Here is a 21,533-nt window from a genome sequence, read left to right on the forward strand (position 1 = left end):
TGGAGAAACCCCATCTCTACTACAAATACAAAATTAGCCAGGCGTGGTGGCGCATGCCTGTACTCCCAGCTACTTGGGAGGCTGAGGCAGAGAATAGCTTGAACCCGGGAGGCGGAGGTTGTCGTGAGCTGAGATCGAGCCATTGCACTCCAGCCTGGGCAACAAGAGCAAAACTCAATCTTAAAAAAGAAGAAAAATCTATCCTACCTCTTAGAGACCAATTTGCCTTCTGTATTTGTTCTCTCTGGGCCCCCGCCTGTTGGATGGTACCCACCAACATTGAAGGCAGATCTTCCCCACTCAGTCCACTCAGACTTACAAACTAATCCCCGGAAACAACCTCACAGACACACCCAGATAATGCTTTACCAGGTTTCTAAATACTCCTTAATCCAGTAAAATTGACACCTAAAATTAAGTCCACAATTCTCATTGGCAACTTGGCACCCTTATGTGTCTAAACCATACTTAAGACAATAACAAGGTAACACTTCTGTATAACATGATGCAACTGTCTTGTTTACAACGAAAAACATACTAATCCTTTCCCCAGAATTTGAAATTTTATTTTGTCCAGGTTGTGATTTTAAGGATTTTGATCTTTTGGTACTTCAACATTTGGGGTTATGGTGTTTGGGATTGTGTCCTTCAGGATTATGATCAACACTGGTATTAGTCATCCTAGACTTTATACTAGGCAAGACCAGGCTCCGTTTTGGTCTACACAGATAATCTTCAAGGATGCATGATACTTACACTGGTTGATTAAACTGGAGCAGCTCTGGAACTCATGCTGCGAAACGGGTATTTTTGCACTTTTGGTATTTGTTATTTCAGGAGGTTTTTAGGGAACAGGTGGTGGTTGGTTACATGAATAAGTTCTTTAGTGGTGATTTCTAAGATTTTGGTGCACCTGTCATCTGAGCGGTGTACAGCGTACCCAATGTGTAGTCTTTTATCCCTCACCGCCCCCCCTACCTTTTCCCTGAATCCCCAGAGTCCGTTGTATCATTCTTACGCCTTTGCATTCTCATAGCTTAGCTGCCATGTACGAGTGAGAACGTACGATGTTTGGTTTTCCATTCCTGAGTGAGTTCACTTAGAATAATGGTATTCCAGTTGCTGCAAATGCCATTATTTCATTCCTTCTTATGGCTGAGTAGTATTCCCTGGTATGTATATATACCACAATTTCTTTCTTTCTTTCTTTTTTTTTTTTTGATATGGAGTCTCCCGTTGTCTCCCAGGCTGGAGTGCAGTGGCATAATCTCAGCTCACTGCAACCTCTGCCTCCCTAGTTCAAGCCGTTCTCCTGCCTCAGCCTCCCATGTAGCTGGGATTACAGGCACATGCCACCACGCCCAGCTAGTTTTTGTATTTTTAGTAGAGATGGGGCTTCACCATATTGGCCAGGCTAGTCTTGAACTCCTGACCTCAGGTATACCACAATTCAATTTCTTTATCCACTCATTGATGGGCATTCGGGCTGGTTCCATTAGTTTTGCAGTTGCAAATTGTGCTGCTATAAACGTGCGTTTACAAGTATCTTTTTCATATAATGACTTCTTTTCCTCTGGGTAGATATCCAGTAGTGGGACTGCTGGATCAAATGGTAGTGCTACTTTTAGTTCTTTAAGGAATCTCCACACTGTTTTCCATAGTGGTTGTACTAGTTTACATTCCCACCAGCAGTGTAAAGTGTTCCTGATCACCACGTCCACGCCAACATCTTTTATTTTTTGATTTTTTGATTATAGCCATTCTTACAGGAGTAAGGTGTTATCACATTGTGGGTTTGATTTGCATTTCCGTGATCGTTAGTGATGTTGAGCATTTTTTAATATGTTGGCCATTTGTATATCTTCTTTTGAGAATTGTCTATTCATGTCCTTAGAGCACTTTTTGATGGGACTGTTTTTTTCTTGCTGATTTGTTTGAGTTCCTTGTAGATCGTGGATGTTAGTCTTTTGTTGGGTGTATAGGTTGCAAAGATTTTCTCCCACTCCATGGGTTGTCTTTTTACTCTGCTGACTGTTTCTTTTGCTGTGCAGAAGCTTTTTAATTTAATTAAGTCCCATCTATGTATCTTTGTTTTTGTTGCATTTACTTTTGGGTTCTTGGGTCATGAAGTCTTTGCTTAAGCCAATGTCTAGAAGGGTTTTTCTGATATTCTAGAATTTTTATGGTTTCAGGTTTTAGACTTAAGTCTTTGAACCATCTGGAGTTGATTTTTTTTTTTTTTTTTTTTTGAGACGGAGTCTCCCTTTGTTGCCCAGCCTCAGAGTACTCCATCTCAGCTCAGTGCAACTTCTGCCTCCCGGGCTCAAGTGATTCTCCTGCTTCAAGCCTCCCAAGTAGCTGGGATTGCAGGTGTGCACCACCACACCTCTGGCTAATTTTTGTATTTTTAGTAGAGATGGGGTTTCACCCATGTTGGCCAGGCTGGTCTCAAACTCCTGACCTCAGGTGATCCACCCACCTTAGCCTCCCAAAGTGCTGGGATTTCAGGCATGAGCTGCTGCACCAGGCCTCGAGTTGATTTTTGTATAAGGTAAGAGATGAGGATCCAGTTTCATTCTTCTACATGTGAGTTGCCAGTTATACCTGTATAGCTGTGAACAAGGTGATAGCTCTTTTGGGGCCTCAAGTTTCTTAGTCTGATAAAATGATTGAAAAATGCTTTCTAAACTGTGGAAGCCTGCATACTTAAACCAAGAGGCAAATTGTATAGGCAGTCCATCTTTCCCCTCACATTATACCTAGAAAGAAATTGGAATGTGATCTTACCGTAGCTGATCACTTTATATAGGGTAAACACTGCGATTAGAGGTTGGGTTTCAGACCAAGAATGTGGTATCAAATAGAGGACCAGCAGTATGCCATAGAGGCAAAAACAAAGATGGAACAACATATCTAATGTCTTAAACTATGTTTATATCTGGCCAGGTGCGGTGGCTCACGCCTGTAATCCCAGCACTTTGGGAGGCTGAGGCGGGTGGATCACGAGGTCAGAAGATCGAGACCATCCTGGCTAACACAGTGAAACCCCGTCTACACTAAAAATACAAAAAATTAGCTGGGTGGTGGCGGGCACCTGTAGTCCCAGCTACTCGGGAGGCTGAGGCAGGAGAATGGCATGAACCCGGGAGGCGGAGCTTGCAGTGAGCCTGGGCGACAGATGGAGACTCCGTCTCAAAAAAAAAAAAAAATCTATCTATCTATATATATCTAGATAGATCGATCTAAGGTACTGATCCTACAAATTCCCCTGAAAGTTCAGTGGACACAGTGCCTGTGAAGGATGCAGGTCTTCCATTTCAGCTGAACTGTGGCAAGTGTCAAATGGTTTGCTAACCCTTGCTCAGCCCTACAACCCACTAGGAGCTTTAAAATACTTAATACAGGATTTGGATTTTTTTTTTTATAAAGCTACTCAGATAAGTGTGGACTCACGTTCCCATGTAAAATGGAAATTCAGAATTGCATTGTCTTTGGAGACCATAGTAGTGGGAGAGGGAAAAGTACCTTTAGTTCCACCCTTGGCCAGCAGGTGGTGAGTTTTGGACTCAGACCCTGTTGACAGGTTTGAGCTAAATAAAGCTTTGGAACAGAACAGTGACACTAGTGAGAGGAATCAAGGAAGCAGCATGTACCTTCTGACTGGCTGATTCTCAACCAAATATACAGAGTAGAGGAAATATGATAGAGTGGAAAGAGCACTGGATTGAGAATTTGAGCTTGACCTCAGAGAACCTCATGTTAAAGCCTTACTATCAGGAAACAGGAGCTATCAACAAGGCACACAGTGTTAAATGGGGCTGCAGGGAAGGCAATGCCATGTAAAATACGGTTTCTAGGCCTTAAAGGAAGGTGGGAAACTTGATGTGGAGAAGTGGAGGAGAACAGTTTGAGGCACAGGTCAGAAAGTACAGCACTTGCTCATAAAGCTTAAAGTTAGACTAGCAACAGAGTCCTGGGGGGTAAATTTGGAGAGATCAGGAACCATGTTGTGAAGACCCTCAAATGCCAGGACTGAACTTTCTTACAGGTGTGGGTCATCTGGAGGATTCAGGCAAGAAAGTGACATAGGCTTCAGCGTTAAATAATTCAATTTGTTTCTTGTGGCAAAAAAAAAAAAAAAAAAAAAAAAAAAATCCAAATAATTCATCCAATGGTTTCCAAGTGTACAGTACAATATTGTCAATCACATGTACATGGTTATGCGTAGACACTTTACATTAAATAACCTTTTATTTTTATAGAAGCAGTAATGTGCATTGTAGAAATTTAGAAAAATAGGCCAGGGCGTGGTGGCTCACACTGGTAATCCCAGCATTTTGGGAGGCCAAGGCGAGCAGATCACTTTAGCTTGGGAGTTTGAGACCAGACTGGGCAACTTGGTAAGACCTCATCTCTACAAAAAATACAAAAATTAGCTGGGTATGGTTGTGTGTGCTGGTAGTCCTAGCTACTTGGGAGGCTGAGGTAGGAAGATCACTTGAGCTCAGGAGGTAGAGGCCACAGTGAACAGTGATCTTACCACTGCACTTCAGCCTGGGTGACAGAATGAGACCCTGTCTAAGAAAGAAATTGGTAAAAATATAAGCAAAATTAAAAAAATATTTCCAATAACCAGAGGTCATCACTGTTTTAATAACTTTAGTGCATATGTTTCTGGATCTTTTCTGTGTATGTGTATGTGTCTATACATGTGGTATTTTTAAACCCAAATTGAGATCATACTGCATTATAACTTTTTCGTTTTGGTCAGTATCTTTTTTTTTTTTTTTTTTGAGATGGAGTCTTGCTCTGTTGCCCAGGCTAGAGTCCAGTGGTGAGATCTCGGCTCACTGCAAGCTCCACCTCTTGGGTTCACGCCATTCTCCTGCCTCAGCCTCCCTAGTAGCTGGGACTACAGGCACCCACCACCAAGCCCGGCTAATTTTTTTGTATTTTTGGTAGAGACAGGGTTTCACCATGTTAGCCAGGATGGTCTCGATCTGCTGACCTCGTGATCCACCACCGCCTCGGCCTCCCAAAGTGCTGGAATTACAGGTGTGAGCCACCGTGCCCGGCCTTGGTCAGTATCTTTACCTTTCCCTTTATGTAAATGTTCTTGGTTGAGCGTGGTGATGGTGGCTCATGCCTATAATCCCAGCACTTTGAGAGGTCGAGACAGGAGGATTGGTTGAGGCCGGGAGTTTGAGACCAGTCTGGGCAACAGAGTGAGTCCTGATTTCTACAAAAAAAAAAAAAAAAAAGTTCGCTGGGCATGGTGGTACACAGCTGTAGTCCTAGCTACTCAGGAGGCTGAGGCAGGAGGATCACTTAAGCCCAGGAGTTAGAGGCTGCAGTGAGCTGTGATCACACCACTGCACCCTAGCCTGGGTGACAGAGCATGACCCTGTCTCTAAAAGCAAAATTCTAGAGGTCAAGAACCAATCTAGATACCCATACCATATTCGGAGTTTCCCCCAAGCGACCCAAATATCATTCACAGCTATTTGGACCAAACCAATATCTAACCTAGGTCCCCAAGTTGGCATCTGTTAGATTCCTTTATTCAAACTTTGAAAAATAAGAGACAGGGTTTCGTTCTGTTGCTCAGGCTAGAGTGTAGTGGCTATTTACGGGTGCTATATCGCTACTGATCTGTGCAGGAATTTTATCTGCTGTGTTTCCCACCTGGGCCAGTTCACCCCTTCTTAGGCACTGGTGGTCCCCCACTTCTGGAAGGTCACCATTATTGGTGCCAAACTTAGCATCATTCGGTTCCCAATCGTCATGGCACACTACATCCTGGGCTCAAGGGATTCTCCTGCCTCAGCCTCCCAAGTAGCTGGGCTTATAAGCATGTACCACCACCCCTAGCCTTTTACTCAAACTTTTATGACACTTGTTGAAGAGATTGGGGCAGTTGATCTCCAGAGAATTGTAGCCATGTGCAGGATGGATTAGAAGGAATAGAGCAACCAATTTAATGAGAAATAATGACTAAGACAGTAGTGATGGTGGAAATGGAGAGGGGAAGATGGATTTGAAATACATTTCATAGATATAATTGACAAGTTTTTTTTTTTTTTTTTTTTTTTTTTTTTTTTTTTTTGAGATGGAGTCTTGCTCTATAGCCTAGGCTGGAGTGCAGTGGCATGATCTCAGCTCACTGCAACCTCCGCCTCCTGGTTCAAACGATTCTTCTGCCTCAGCCTCCCAAGTAGCTGGGATTACAGGTGCACACCACCACACCCGGCTAATTTTTGTGTTTTTAGTAGAGATGGGGTACCACCCAGGCTGGTATCGATCTCCTGACCTCAAATGATCCTCCTACCTCGGCCTGCCAAAGTGCTGGGATTACACGCATGAGCCACTGAGCCTGGCTGACAAGATTTGGTGATGGCTTAGATCAGGGAGGAAGGAGGAGTCAAAGCTTAAGTATTTAGGTGGATGTCATGCATTTTGATAGGAATGGGCATGTTGGAGGAAAAAGTTAAAGGGAAAATACGTTTTTGGACAAGTCAAATATGAGATAATGTCTGGTATGCTGTTGGATATGGGGACCTGAAGCCTAGAGATGCTTAGAAATGACTCATGTTTTTACAATACACCATATTTAATGGAATGGGCTCAAGACATTCTATTTTTTAAAAATGGTATTGGTAAATTGGACATGATTTTGGGGAAGGTTAGATTATCACCTCATACCATAAAAATCGGTAATCTAAAACATAAATATGCAAAATTATCAAAGTGCCAGGAGAAAATGTTTTAGAAGTCATGAAGTAAAGTGTTGGTAGATTTAACTACATAAAAAAATTTAACTTTGATACAATAGAAGTCACCATAAAATTAGACAATAAGCTACAAATTGGAAGAAAATATTTGGAACATATATAATAGTTTGGGTCACTATCTCTGTAGGCAGGATCATGGCCCTCAAGATGCCCACGTCGTAATCCTTGGAACCTATGTATATATTATTTCACATGGAAAAAGGGGCATTAAGGTCCCAGGTGGAATTAAGGTTGCTAATCAACTGACTTCATTTATTTATTTAGAGACAGGGTCTTGCTCTGTCATCAAGGCTGGAGTGCAGTGACATGATCTTGGCAACCTCCGCCTCCTGGGTTCAAGTGATTCTCCTGCCTCAACCTCTGGAGTAGCTGGGATTACAGGCACACATACCATGCCAGGCTAATTTTTGTAGAGATGGGGTTTTGCCATATTGGCCAGACTGGTCTTGAACTCCTGGCCACAAACGATCCAGCTGCCCTGGCCTCCTGAAATGCTGGGACTGTTACAGGCATGAGCCACTGCTGCGCCTGGCTATCAACTGACTTTAAATTGGAAGGGTGTCCTGGATTATTCAGCTTTGTCCAGTGTAATCATAAGGGCCCTTAAAAGTGGAAGAGGTAGGGTCGGGCGCGGTGGTTCACGTCTGTAATCCCAGCACTTTCTGGGAGGCCGAGGCGGGTGGATCACCTGAGGTCAGGAGTTTGAGACCAGCCTGACCAACATGGAGAAACTCCATCTCTATTAAAAATACAAAATTAGCCAGGCGTGGTGGCGCATGCCTGTAATCCAAGCTACTCAGAAGGCTGAGGCAGGAGAATCACTCTAACACAGGAGGCAGAGGTTGCAGTGAGCCGAGATTGTGCCATTGCACTCCAGCGTGGGTGATAAGAGCGAAACTCTGTCTCAAAAAAAAAAAAAAAAAAAATTGCGCACACCTGTAATCCCAGCACTTTGGGAGGCCAAGGCGGGCGGATCACGAGGTTAGGAGTTCGAGACCATCCTGGCTAACATGGTGAAACCCTGTCTCTACTAAAAATACAAAAAAATTAGCCTGACGTAGGTGGTGCACACTGGTAGTCCCAGCTACTCGGGAGGCTGAGGCAGGAGAATGGCATAAAACCTGGGAGGCGGAGCTTGCAGTGAGCCGAGATCGTGCCACTGCACTCCAGCCTGGGAGACAGAGCGAGACTCCATCTCAAAAAAAAAAAAAAAGTGGAAGAGGGAGGCAGAAGAGGTCAGAGTGATACAATGTGAGAAGAACTTGACTTGCCTTTGCTAGCTTTAAAGATAGAAGAAGGGGGTCAGTAACCAAGGAATGTGGGCAGCCTCTAGAAACTGGGAAAGGCAAGGAGTGAATCCTACCTAGAGCCTAGAGAAAAGGATGCAGCCCCGCCAACCCCTTGATTTTAGCCCTGTGAGACATGTGTCAGACTTTTTTTGCGGGGAGGAGACAGGGTCTCTTTTGCCCAGGCTGGCATGTAGTGGGGCAGTGGCTCACTGTAGCCTTGACCTCTCTGGTTCAGGTGATCCTCCCACCTCACCTTGCCGAGTAGCTGGGACTATAGGCATGCACCACCATGCCCAGCTAATTTTTGTGGTGTTTTTTTTTTTTGTTTTTTTTTTGTTTTTTTGTAGAGACAGGGTTTTGTCATGTTGCCCAGGCTGGTCTCAAACTCCTGGGCTCATGCTATCAGCCCATCTCGGCCTCCCAAAGTGTTGGGATTACAGATGTGAGCCACTGCACCCAGGCTCTGTGTCAGACTTCTGACAAAATAAATTTGTTTTGTGGTAATTTGTTACAGCAGCAGTAGAAAACTGTAATACATTGACTAATACAATGTCCAACAAACAGTGCATTAGAAAATGGGTAGAGGATATGACCCGGTGATTATAGAAATCCAGATGGTTACTAGACGTATTAAAAGGCACTTGTTTTCATGGCCTTGGAGATGGATGAGCTGACCCAGGGAGAGAAAAGAGCAGAGGGCTGAGAAGAAATGGTCAGAAAGATACGTGGAGAACTTATGGGACAAGTGGATGAAGAAGAGAACAATACCCAGGACCAAGCACAGTTGCCTAGACTCAGATGACCTGTGCTCGTGTGAATGGATGTCGTTTTTTGTTCACATGCTGTGAAGTCGTTCCCTCTCAAGGGCGGCTTTGGGCTATGCTGACCTGGCCCTGTAGCCTCACCCTATAGAGTAGGGATGTGTGGACTCCAGATGTGATCATCTGTGAAGATCCACAAAAGAGTTAAGCCTGCAGAATCCTGAGTGCTCTACTGGGACTTGAAACTGAGGGGATATGGCTGCAGCAGAATTGGGAATTGACATTTTCAGTACCCTAGATTCCAAAGAAGACATGAATGGGATTTATCTAATTCAGCTAGTTTATTAGAATTTCCATTTCTTGTCTCCACATCCCCACCTTCCCCCTGGTTTGGCTTCAGGTCTTGGCATACCAAGTGCTAGTATTACCAGCCTTTTCTCTACTGACTAGATTTGGTGGGTAGGGGTCGATGGTTACCCAGGCATTTGGCTAACACCTTTTGCAAACCCCTGGTAAGGGAAGCCTTGAGGGTAGGGAAGGAGAGATGCTTCTCCATGTGGGCCCAAGGACAGTGCTTACAGTGGCGAGGGGTCAGGATGTCACTTGCTCTTCGCCCTGCCTCTGGCTGATCCTGGGGACCCGAAGCTTTGGGGAGAAGCAGCTGGGGAAGAGCAGTGTGTTGAGACCTCTGGCCCCTGTGTTGAGACCTTTGCGGAAATGTGCTTACAGGGGCCTCTACTAGGCTTCTGGCCTGGGCAGGGTGGTTCTTCCCTGTGACTGTGGATAACCCCAACCTTGCAGTCCCTCTTCTATGGTCTCCTGCTTTGGGTTTCCTAGGGTGCTCTCTCTTTTTGGCTGAGGATGAGGCTGAAGCCTTGTCCTTTCTCTTGCCTGAGACCAGAACCTTAGAGTTTGAGGGTTCTCCTGGGCCTGGAGATGGATAGTCCACACCAGCCTCCATGTGTACACATGGCCCTTGGGATGGGACCTGGCTCACCATCTTCCCCTTCATTTTCTCCCCTCTCTGAGACCCTTGTTCTGCCCTGCCAGACTCCTGTGGCTGAAGCTGGGAAGAGGATTGGAAGTGATGACAGTGGGAGGACTGGACAGGCTGAGGTACTGTGCCCTGAACTTCTTGAGGATGACAACTTGAAGAGTGGGGGCATGGATTGGGGGGATAAATCTGCTGTGGTGGGCAGGAAGGGAGTCCCCAGAAGTCTGGAATTGTGGAGCTCAGAATAGGGGAGCTGCAAAATGATTGACTTGGGCCAGGGGCTCTGGAGGCAGGGCTCTGCTGCAGTTTCTTCAGCCTGAGTTTCAGCTCTCTACTCCACTGCCAGGCATGGATCCCAGGATGGGTGAGCAACTCTGGGACAGTCCATCTCTGGGAGAGTGGGGCCTCTGCCTTAACCCCTGGGCACGTTACTCCCTTGGGTAGACCAGGATGAGTGCGTTCAATCTTCACAGCTTCAGCTAGGGTGGGAGGCTGGGGTCGTGGGTGTAGGGGATCCACTGCCAGAGGGCTGGGGCCTTGGGGAACTTCTCTTTGTTGCACATTTCTCCACACAAGTTCAAGGTCAATGTGTGGCTCTGGTAGAGGAGTAGAGAGTGAGCTGGGGGCTGGGAGCTCAGTGGCCCAGTGGTTCTTTCTTTGCTTCACTGCCTCCCCGTCAGGCTTATAGTTGCTTTGGTCTGCGATAGGCTCACTTACGTGGGACTTTGAAACAGAGTTTGAGGTTGGGCTGGAGCCCCCACCTGGGAACACAGGAACACAGTTTTCTTTTTGCTCCATTTCCCCTACAATAGACTGAGAATCAGACAAGACTCCCAGAGGGCTGGCTCCATGCAGGTCTTGGGGTAAGTTACAAGCTGGGTGCTTAGAGGCCCAGGAGTTTTTTCTCTTTTGTATGTCCCCACATCTAGCTTCAGAATCAGACAGGACCCCCATGGATCTAACTCTGAGCAGCTCCGGTGCAAGAGCTGGGGGTGGGCTGAGGGCCAGAGATGGAGACCTAGAAGCCGAGGAATTCCTGGAATGCTCAGTATCCTTCCATGTAGCTTCTGATGTAGTGAGGCCTTCCCCAGGATTGATTCTGTGTGGTTCCATAAGGGTGGTTGGAGGTGTGCTATGAACAGGGTCTGGGGAATCAGATGCCCAGAGGTTCTCTTTCTGCCCCATGGTCTCCCACAAAGCTTTGGATTCAGGCAGGACTCCCTGGGGGCCCATTACTAGAGACTCCAGGAGAGGGACTGAGGGAAGGCTGGGAGGTGAAACTGGGTCTGCAGGGACCCAAATATTTTCTCTACTTTGCATGCCCTTCCATGGTGTTTCAGATGCTGGTGGGACACATTCAGGGCTGGTTCCAGAGAGCTCTGGGTTGAGGTCCAAGACTGGAGACTCAAAAGCCCAGAGGTTTCCTGAGTTTTCTCTGCATTCCCACTGGGGCTTATATCTGGATGGATCTTCCAGGGAACTCTCTCCCTGGAGTTCTGGCAGGGAGTCTAGGGGAGGGCAAGGGACTGGCATTGAAGACTCAGAGGCCTGAGGTTTCTCTCTGTATCCCATGGTTCCCAAGAAGTCCTTAGATATAGCAAGTCCTCCTTCAGGGCTAACTTTTCTGGGTTCTGACAGAGAAGCTGGGGATTGGCAGGGGGGTGGCATTGGAGGCTCAAAAGCTTGGGGCATCTTTTTGTGTCCTGTGGTTTCCAAATGAGTCTCATATCCAGGGAGAACTTCCAGGGGGCTAGTTCCAGGGGACTGTGTGGGTGCCTCAGCACCAGATAAAACTCCCTTGTGGTCCACAGGGAAGGGCCTCAGATGGAGGAGTAGTGCTGAGACAGGAGAAGACGGAGGTGGAAGCAGCTGAGGATCGGGGGCCATCCCTTCTAGATCTTCCATAGTATGGGCCTCATGGGTAGAAAACTGGGCTGAGGAGTGATGCTGGGGAAGCAACAGGTTGGACCTAGGTAGGAAGGCAAGCTTGTTGAAGAAGACAGAAGAACAAACAGACAACTTCAGAGGAGAGGGGCCACCTGAGCTCAGGAAGATGGCCTCCAAGGACTCGCTGTGCAGAGAGGGGAGACCCCAGAAGAGCTGGCTTTTTCTCTGCTGCTGGTGGTTCCCTGATGCTATCTTGTGCCTCACAGGAAAGCTGGTCAGAATCTGGAAGATGGGGAAGGATCTGGAAGGGCTCACGGGCTGCATGACTGTTTGCTCTGGTATCCCTATAGCCTTGAGGAGGCCCTCAGAACCACAGGATGGCTGGGGTGGGGCTGGAGTGGCTTGCTCTCCAGTGGGAGCTTCTTTGGTAGGAGAACATGGCTTCAGTGGATCCAGAGATGCCTCGTCTTCCCCCTCTTCCTCTTCTTCCCCTTCTTCCTCCACTTCTGATTTCTGCTTACACAGGTGATCAAGGAAGCCCACATGGTGCAGAAGTGGTAGGTCCTGGGAAGTAGATAAAGATATTCTCAGGCATGAAGCCTTTTCAGATACACAAGGTTTGCTATGAGGCACTCAGTCTGCTCCATATCCAGAGTGGACAGTTACTCACCTAATCCCACGTGTGTGGCCAGTCACCTACACAGCTCCTCATCTAGTGTTAATGGTCATTACCCAGTCCTCATTTGGAGATCAGTATTCCCTCATATAGCCCTACATCTAGAATCCATGGTCACTCACCTGGCTTCAAATCTAGTGTCAGTGGTTACTCACCCAGCCTCACATCTAGGGCTTATAGTCACTCACCTGGGCCCACATTCATACCAATGACCTCACATGTGGTGTCAGCAGTCATTCATCCAGCTGTACAGTCACAGGTCACCCACCTTGCCTTGCACCATATTCCCAGAGCACCAGGGATGAAGCTGTCGCAACCTCCCAAGCTGCCACCATCTCCGAATCTGCCAAACCACGAATAAGAATAGTGTCACCAGATTTCCTGGACTCTGGAAGCAGCTGCTGCCACAGTGTCTGCAGGCTAGGGCATGGGTCAGTTGGCCCCAGAGAAGCCCCATATCCCCCTTAGCCCCGAGCAGGTCCTCCAGCAGCCATTCCATTTCCCTTAGCCTTCTGGCAGTTTACCCTGAGGTCATCACTGCATCACAGAACAAAGAACTCCCATCCCCCACAGAGGCCTGGGCTTAACAGCCTTCTCCCTGAATTTAGAACCAAAAAAAATTTCCTCCATTAGGCAATTCATGCTTCACACAGTGAAATGTGGGTGATCCCCTTTTGATTGCCCAGTTCAGAATTATGCTTCAGGCATTGTGGTTAAGTACATGGATTCTAGCACCGAACTGCCTTATTCAAATCATAGCTCTGTCATTTTCCTACCTGTGAAAACTCAAACTACTTAATTTTTTCAGTGCCTCATTTTTCTTATCTATAAAATAAAGATATCATTATCTTTATTTTATAGATATTTATTGTTATTATTTTGAGACAGAATCTCACTGTGTCACCCAGGCTGGAGTGCAGTGGTGTGATCACGACTCACTGCAGCCTCAACCTCCTGGGCTCAAGTGCTCCTCCTGCCTCAGCCTCCTGAGTAGCTGGGACCACAGGCATGTGCCACCGTGCCTAGCTAATTTTTATATTTTTTATTTTTGTAGAGACAGGATCTCTTTATATTGCCCAGGCTGGTCTCGACTCCTGAGCTCTAGGGATCCTCCCACCTTGGCCTCCCAAAGTGGTGGGATTATAGGCGTGAACCATCTTGCCTGGCATATTCTTAGAGGCAAGGTCTCATTGTATTGCCCCGGCTGGTCTTGACCTCCTGAGCTCAAGAGAGCCTCCCATCTAGCCTCCGAGTAGCTGGGATTACAGGCATGGGCCACTCTACCCAGCACAATAATATTATTACGTACTACACAGGGTTGTTTTGAGGATGTAAAAAGTAAAGTAGAGGTTCCTCTTCAAAGACTTTCCTCTCCGTCTAATTAGGAATAAATAGTAACATCTCTTAGAAGCAAAATTTATTCAAAGACCTCTGTTAACGTTCTTAAATATCTGCTAGCCGTAATAAATCAATTTACTTTATGTTCTTAGCTTCCACAATTTAGCCTAAATATTTGCCCTGGCATGCTTATATTGGTCCAAGCAAGCATTAGGTCATAGCCTGTTCCTCTTCCTTATTTGAAGGTGTTTTTACCTTTCTCAGCATTCCACAAGTTAACTTCCTCCTTCCTTTGTTCTCTGCCTTTGCCTCTTTTAAAAAGTTATAAGTTGTTAGCCAATCAGGACAAATACAGAAAGTGAGGTCCCGTTCCAGCCAATGGAAACCGGACACAGCAGTAGGGTGGATGCGTCAGGCTATAAATGACCCTGCCTCCTTTGTTCGCTGTACTCTTCATGGCAAAACTGGTGAGTGTACCGTTTCTACAGAAAGTAAAAATAGCCTTGCTGAGGAAATTAAATTTATGTTCAACTGCTATTTCTTCACGGCACTGGGGAACAAGCATTTCTAACAAGGATTAAATGAATAAATGTATATGCTTAGAATAATGTATGCTGTATTAAATTTCTATTTAAGGTTTCTAATTATAAGCTTCATTCTGTCTTTAATGGTTGGGGTCTATCCCCTCTTTTTTATGCTCGTGTCAGCTGTGAACTGTGAAGCATTCATGTTAAGGATGACAAATAAATGTGCTTTGCCATCCTCATTTCCTCCATTTCCCCCTAAAACCACCACTTTGTTCCATGTCGGCCCTTCCTTTCAGGGCCACACTTCAATCCCTGTCCTCATTAAAAGCTGATTTGTTCTGGTGGAAAGTGTGCTGAGCTGAAAGTGAGGAGACTTGGGTTCTCTAGCTCCATCACTGATCCACCACATGATCTTGAGAAACCAAAGAGAGGTTTCTCCATTGGTACCATGAGTTGGACTAGATTGATTGATTGATTCATGTAACATTTGTTGAATGCCTGTTATGGACCAGGTATTGTGCTCAGTCTTTAAACTGCAGAAGTAAGATAGAGTCTTTGCACTAAACTAGGTCCCATTTCATTGGGGGATCAGTGAAGTAACAGGTAATGAAAATAGAGATGCGCACAGAGTTTTATGGGGCCAGAGAACAGATACCCACCAGTCTGAAGAAGGAGGTTGATGGTGAGGGGTGCTTCCCAGAGGAGATGATTAATGCTTGATTTGAGGAACCAAGAAAGTGAGGATGTAGTGAAGGGAGTGAGAGAAGGACAATCCAGGCAGTAGGAACAGCCTATGTAAATGTGCTAGGGCAGAGAAACTATGCCCCATTATGGAAATTGAAGGTATTTCGGTGTGGCTGTAGTTTTGGATGGGGGTTGGGGAAGCGGTAGGAGATGAACCTAGAAAGACAAGATCACAAAGTCCCTGAACACCAGGCTAAGAAGTTGGAACTCTGTCACTTTTCAATGTGAAACCATTGAAAAGTTTTAAACAGGGAAGTGACAAGATGAAGTTTGTGTCTCGGAAATAACATTCTAGTGAGGGTAAAGACACAAAAGGCAAGAGGTTAGGTGAGTCTTGCTTTAGTTAAATAAAAACTAAAGTGAGGCCTGAACCATGTCAGTGATGGTGGGCATGGGGAATATGGATTCAAGTAGAACTCCAGAGATAAAATTGATTAGACTTGTTTACCAATAGGATAGGTTGGGGGAGAGAGGAAATTGAGGGTGACTCCAAGATATCTGACTTGGGAAACTGGATGTTTGTTGGTGCAATTTCACTGAGATAAGAAACAAAGACCTGGGAACCAAGTTAGGGTGGTTGGGGGGCGGTGATGGGTTCCATTTTAGATATTTGAATTTGAGGTTCTGGTGTCACCTCAAGGTAAAGCTAGGCAAGGGACAGATACATGGATCTGAAGCTTGGGAAAGCAGTCTATGGGGGGGATGTAGATTTGACCTCTAGCAGCATATATGTAGCAGCTGAAACCATTGAAGGGCATAAAGATGACCTACTTATGTGTAACATTTGGCCCAGACAGTGCTTTTTAACTGTGACCAATGGTGGTTTTTTTTGTTTTGTTTTGTTTTTTTTGAGACGGAGTCTTGCTCTATTGCCCAGGCTGGAGTGCAGTGGAGCGATCTTGGCTCACTGCAAGCTCCGCCTCCTGGGTTCATGCCATTTTCCTGCCTCAGCCTCCTGAGTAGCTGGGACTACAGGCACCTGCCACCGCACCTGGCTGATTTTTTGTATTTTTAGTAGAGACGGGGTTTCACTGTGTTAGCCAGGATGGTCTCAATCTCCTGACCTGGTGATCTGCCTGCCTCAGCCTCCCAAAGTGCTGTGATTACAGGTGTGAGCCACCGCGCCCTGCAGCCAACGGTGTTTTTTTTAAAAAAACTTTAATGAGTAGCCAATATTGTAAATCAGTAGATTGTACATAATATTTCCAACTTAAAATCTGGCAACACTGGACTTATATTCCCACAAAGTAAAGGCTATTTGGAGCTAAGTAGCAATTGCTCCCTTTGGAATGAACTTGTGCTCTCCAGTTCACTGCAGTTCTCACGCTGTTCTTAGAGTAAATGCCAAGACTGGGTATGGTGACTACTCACACCTGTAATCACAGCACTTTGGGAGGCCAAGGCAAGAGGATTGCTTGAGACCAGGAGTTCAAGGCTGCAGTGAGCTATGATCATGTCACTGCACTCCAGTCAGGGCAACAGAGTGAAATCATGTCTCTTAAAGAAAAAAAAAAAAAAGTTTAATGCCAAGACTAAGGGCTCGTTGCTGTTGATCATTGTGCCTATGATTTTGTTTTCTTCCACTTGTTTATTTTTACTAATTTATATTATCTGCGTGGTATTTGAATTTGCAACCACTAGTTGAAGAAGGTAAATTGAGTCCTGATGGAAGACAGAGAAGGTAATACTCAACACTTATTCTGTGCTTGTTTATTTACATTACGGCAAGATAATTTACCAGTTTCTGTCTCCTACTCCTTGCCAGATGGGATGACTAGTAGGATAAAAAGATAACTTGGCTTAATTTTCTTCCAGGAATACTGGATTTCTTGTCTCATGTGATTGCTTGTTTGTTTTTTTGGGACAGGGTCTCGCTTTGTCACCCAGGCTGGAATGCAGTGGCATGATCTCAGCTCACTGCACGCTTGACCTCCCAGGCTCAAGTGATTCTCCCATCTCAGCCTCCCAAGTAGCTGGGACTGCAGGCACACAAACACCACACCTGGCTAATTTTTGTATTTTTTTGTAGAGACAGTGTTTTGCAATGTTGCCCAGGCTGGTCTCGAACTCCTGGGCTTAATCGATCCACCTGCCTTGGCCTCCCAGTGTTGAGATTACAAGCATGAGCCACCACACCTGTCCTGTCTCATGGGATTGTTAGTGGATTTGTGTTTCCAAACCAAAAAAAAAAAAAAACCACCCAGCTAAATTAAATTCCCCTCCACACAGAATCTGGATAAAGTTGTAGAACAGTGGGGCAATCTCAGCTCATTGCAAACTTCACCCACCGGGTTCAAGCGATTCTCCTGCTTCAGCCTCCCAAGTATCTGGGATTACAGGTGCCTGCCAACATGCCTGGCTAATTTTTGTATTTTTATTAGAGATGGCATTTCACCATGTTGTCCAGGCTGGTCTCGAACTTCTGACCTCAGGTGATCCGCCCACCTCAGCCTCCCAAAGTGCTGGGATTACAGGCGTGAGGACACCGTGCCTGGCTATGACTTCTGATAGGGAGTGCTGATTTAATGGCCTTGGAACTAAGCATCTAGCACTCTGTCTTGGGAGTTGCAGAGATCTGGTGTGCATACTTGGCAGAGATGCTATGAATCTGCCTGCCTTTGAATGGACCATATGGATTTAGACAATGGTCATCCCAGGAGCAACCATGACAGACTGAAGACCAGAGTCTCTTTTCTCTCTCTCTCTCTCTCTCTGTCTTTCTTTCTTTTATTTTTGTATTTTTTAGAAATGGGGTCTTTCTGTGTTGCCCAGGCTGGTCTCCAACTCCTGGGCTCAAGTGATCCTCCCGCCTCAGCCTCCCAAAGTTCAGGGATTACAGGCCTGAGCCACTACACCTGGCCCAGAGGCTCTTTTCTAAGTTTTGTTTTGTTTTTTTTTTTTGTCAGTGTACAACATGCTAAAGAGGGAAATGGGCCCCAATAAATGGTTGATGTTGGTTGTCTTTCCACCCTAGTAAATGGGGTTTTGAGCCAGCGTTAATTTAGAAAAATTAAATAATGTGTTTTTTTTTTTTTTTTTTTTTTTTTTTTTTTTTGCTCAGTGATTGGAACACATTTATACTCTAACATTTATTATCTCATTTAATCTTTTTTCTTCTTTCTTTCTTTCTTTTTTTTTTTTTTTTTTTTTTCTGGCTTAAACAACAAGCATTTATTTCTCATAATTCTGGAGGCTGGGAAGTCCAAGATCACGGCCTCCTCAACTTCTTTTCCCCTCCACCCCCAGCAGCCAGCAGGTCTCAGAGGAACCAGAAGACATCAGATGGTAACTTTTTATCATTAAAAACCATTGCATCCGATCTGCTTCTGTCCTGCTACTGTGGGTGGTGCCCCTCTGGAGACCTCCCTTGACTCTCCCAGGCCGGGATGAGTGCCCTTATCACTGCTTCCCCAACCCCCACACAGCGCTTTCCACACTACGTTGTAACTTGTGCCTTAAATATGTCCTTTCAGACGGCAGGAACCTGGTACCCAGTTTACTGCTCTAACGTCAGCAACTGGCGCTTAGTATCTGGTTAGGACTCAGCAGTGAATGAACAAACTGTGAGCGTGGTTTTGGAGAGGCCCAGCCCAGTCTGCTCAGGGACGGAGCCTATCTTGGGGCAGGGCCGTCAGTGGGCGCTCTCAGGCTTCCTAGCAGCGGCCTCCCCGGGTATCTCCTCAGGAGGCTGAAGGCGCCTTAGCTTCCTCGATATGAGAGCTGGGCATTTAAGCTCACAACCGAGATTCGGGCGGAGCGCCAAAGAGGCATTTCCGCTGCAGGACCCGCCCCACCTCCCGGGCTTTCAGGCTTGTGGGACCCGCGCCGCATCTCCAGCGTCCTGGTGGAGCATCGACGCGCAGCCACAGCCTCCATCGGAACTCGCGGGTTCTTCCTCGCCACCCTCCCCTCTGCCTTTCCCTTCTGCTATTCCTCTCTCCTGTTCCGCCCTCTCCGTAGGGATGTAGTGTTAAGGGCCCGGCAGCAACCCAGCTCCAGTTGCCACCTGGACTTGGACCGGTCTCATCGAGTGTCTGAGAGGCCCAGCGTCCTGGCGGTGGCAGGACTGGTCAGTACAGTGAGATCTCACGGAGCCGCCCTTCCGTGAGGGGCTTGTGGGGCCGACGTCCGCTGGAGGGCTAATGCCCACGGTCCTGGGGGAATTGTTTCCCAGGGGATGAGGGAGTTGTGAGGCCGCAGTGCCCCTGGTGGGCCGGTGGGAATGGGAAGTAGGAGCCCCGAAAAGTCCCATGGGTCAGAGTGTCAGCGGCCAGAGGTGAGATCGAATCCCGAGGGGCAGAAGCTGAACCTGCCCTGCCGGCCCAGGATGGCATCTCGGAGGCCGAGCCATGGTGAGGCTTCTGGCAGACAGGAGAGACTGCAGGCTTCTAGAAGGCAGGAGCCTCTACAGCAGCTGCCTTCACATCTAGGTATTGGCACATGACTGCGTTTTGTGAGGGGCTCCTGTATGTCAGGTCCTGTGTTTGATAGGAACTCTAGCTATGTCCTGATAGAGGTGATAGGAAATCTTGTTTGTTTTAAAGTTTTCTCCGTTATTATGATATTATATAGTGAATTTGGAAGATGTGGAAAGGTAGAAGGAAGAATTTCATCAACCTCAAGTTTCTATATTTGCTGTTTCTATAGCAATTTGATGTATTTATTTCCAGACCTTGTTACTTTTTTTTTTTTTTTTTTTTTTTTAAGACGGAGTCTCTCTCTATTGCCCAGGATGGAGTGCAATGGTGCAATCTCGGCTCACTGCAACCTCCGCCTCCCGCGTTCAAGTGATTCTCCTGCTGCGGCCTCCCTAATAGCTGGGCGCGCCATCATGCCTGGCTAGTTTTTTTGTATTTTTAGTAGAGATGGGGTTTCACCATATTGGCCAGGCTCGTCTCGAACTCATGACCTTATGATCTGCCCGCCTCAGCCTCCCAAAGTGTTGGGATTACAGACGTGAACCACTGTGCCCGGACTTTGTTATTCATATTTTTATATTGTTTAAATCATATGTAGTGTTTATTTTATTTTATTTTATTTTTGAGACAGAGTCTCGCTCTGTCGCCCAGGCTGGAGTGCAGTGGCGCGATCTTGGCTCACTGCAACCTCCGTCACCAGGGTTCAAGCGATTCTCCTGCTTCAGCCTCCCAAGTAGCTGGGATTACAGGCACCCACCACCGTGCATGGCTAATTTTTTTTTTTTTTTTTTTTGCTGCTGTGCAGTAGCATGATCTCAGCTTACTGCAACCTCCGCCTCCCTGGTTCAAGCGATTCTCCTGCCTCAGCCTCCTGAGTAGCTGGGATTACAGGCGTGCGTCACCACACCTGGCTAATTTTTGTATTTTTAGTAGAGACGGGGTTTCATCATGTTGGTCAGGCTGGTCTTGAACTCCTGACCTCATGATCTGCCCGCCTCGGCCTCCCAAAGTGCTGGGATTACAGGCATGAGCCACCGTGCCTGGCAACACCTGGCTAATTTCTGTATTTTTAGTAGAGACGAGGTTTCAGCATCTTGGCCAGGCTGGTCTCAAACTCTTGACCTCGTGATCCACCTGCCTCGGCCTCCCAAAGTGTTGGGAGGCCAGCCCGTAGTGTTTTTTAAAGGTAGGAAAGCAGTTAACATTTTATTATAAACCTTTTCTACACTCTGTAAACTTCTTAAACATTTTTTTTTTTTTTTTTTGAGGCAGAGTCTTGCTCTGTTGCCCAGGGCGGAGTGCAATGGCTCAATTCTGGCTCACTGCAACCTTCGCCTCCCAGGTTCAAGCAATTCTCCTGCCTCAGCCTCCTGAGTAGCTGGTATTACAGGCATGCACCACCAAGCCTGGATAATTTGTTTGTTTGTTTTGTTTTTTAGATGGAGTCTTGCTCTTGTCACCCAGGCTGGAGTGCAGTGGCATGATCTCAGCTCACTGCAACCTCTGCCTCCTGGGTTCAAGCAACTTTCCTGTCTCTGCCTCCCAAGTAGCTGGGATTACAGGTGTCCGCCACAATGCCCGGCTAATTTTTGTATTTTTAGTAGAGACGGGGTTTTGCCATATTGTGCAGGCTGGTCTCGAACTCCTGACCTCAGGTGATCCAACTGCTTTGGCCTCCCAAAGTGCTGGGATTACAGGCTTGAGTCACCGCACCCAGCCTAATTTTTATATTTTTAGTAGAGACGGGGTTTTCCATGTTAGCCAGGCTGGTCTCAAACTCCTGGGCTCAAGCAATCAGCACACCTCGGCCTCCCTAAGTGCTGGGATTACACGTGTGAGCCACTGGCACCTGGCCTAAACATCATTTTTAATGACTATGATATTTTTCCAAAGTGGATATACTGTAATAATTAACCATTCTATTTTTTTTACTTTTAGATGGTTTCCAATTTTTGATACTGTAAGACTTGCTTAATATCTATACATAATTATATTTTGCTTATGAGCATTTTTTAAAAACCTATAAAACTTGTCATGAATTTCAGATTATTTCCTAACCCTGAATTCCACACTTGGATCACTGTGCTTCTGTCTCTCCTTAGGTGAAT

At 46.3% G+C, this 21,533-nt stretch overlaps 1 protein-coding gene across 1 annotated transcript; it reads right to left on the bottom strand.

The window, feature by feature from the left end:
- Positions 1-9,163: 9,163 nt before the first annotated feature.
- Positions 9,164-12,936, bottom strand: SPATA31G1 (SPATA31 subfamily G member 1). The gene is made up of 2 exons (XM_009456543.3): positions 12,667-12,936; positions 9,164-12,286 (listed from the first exon to the last, which is right to left on the bottom strand). Exons 1-2 carry the CDS (start codon positions 12,895-12,897, stop codon positions 9,281-9,283), a joined length of 3,237 nt encoding a protein of 1,078 aa, XP_009454818.1. The 5' UTR covers positions 12,898-12,936; the 3' UTR covers positions 9,164-9,280.
- Between the last annotated feature and the right edge of the window lie 8,597 nt (positions 12,937-21,533).

Source organism: Pan troglodytes, chromosome 11, assembly GCF_028858775.2.
Source record: "Pan troglodytes isolate AG18354 chromosome 11, NHGRI_mPanTro3-v2.0_pri, whole genome shotgun sequence".
Taxonomy (NCBI): domain Eukaryota; kingdom Metazoa; phylum Chordata; class Mammalia; order Primates; family Hominidae; genus Pan; species Pan troglodytes.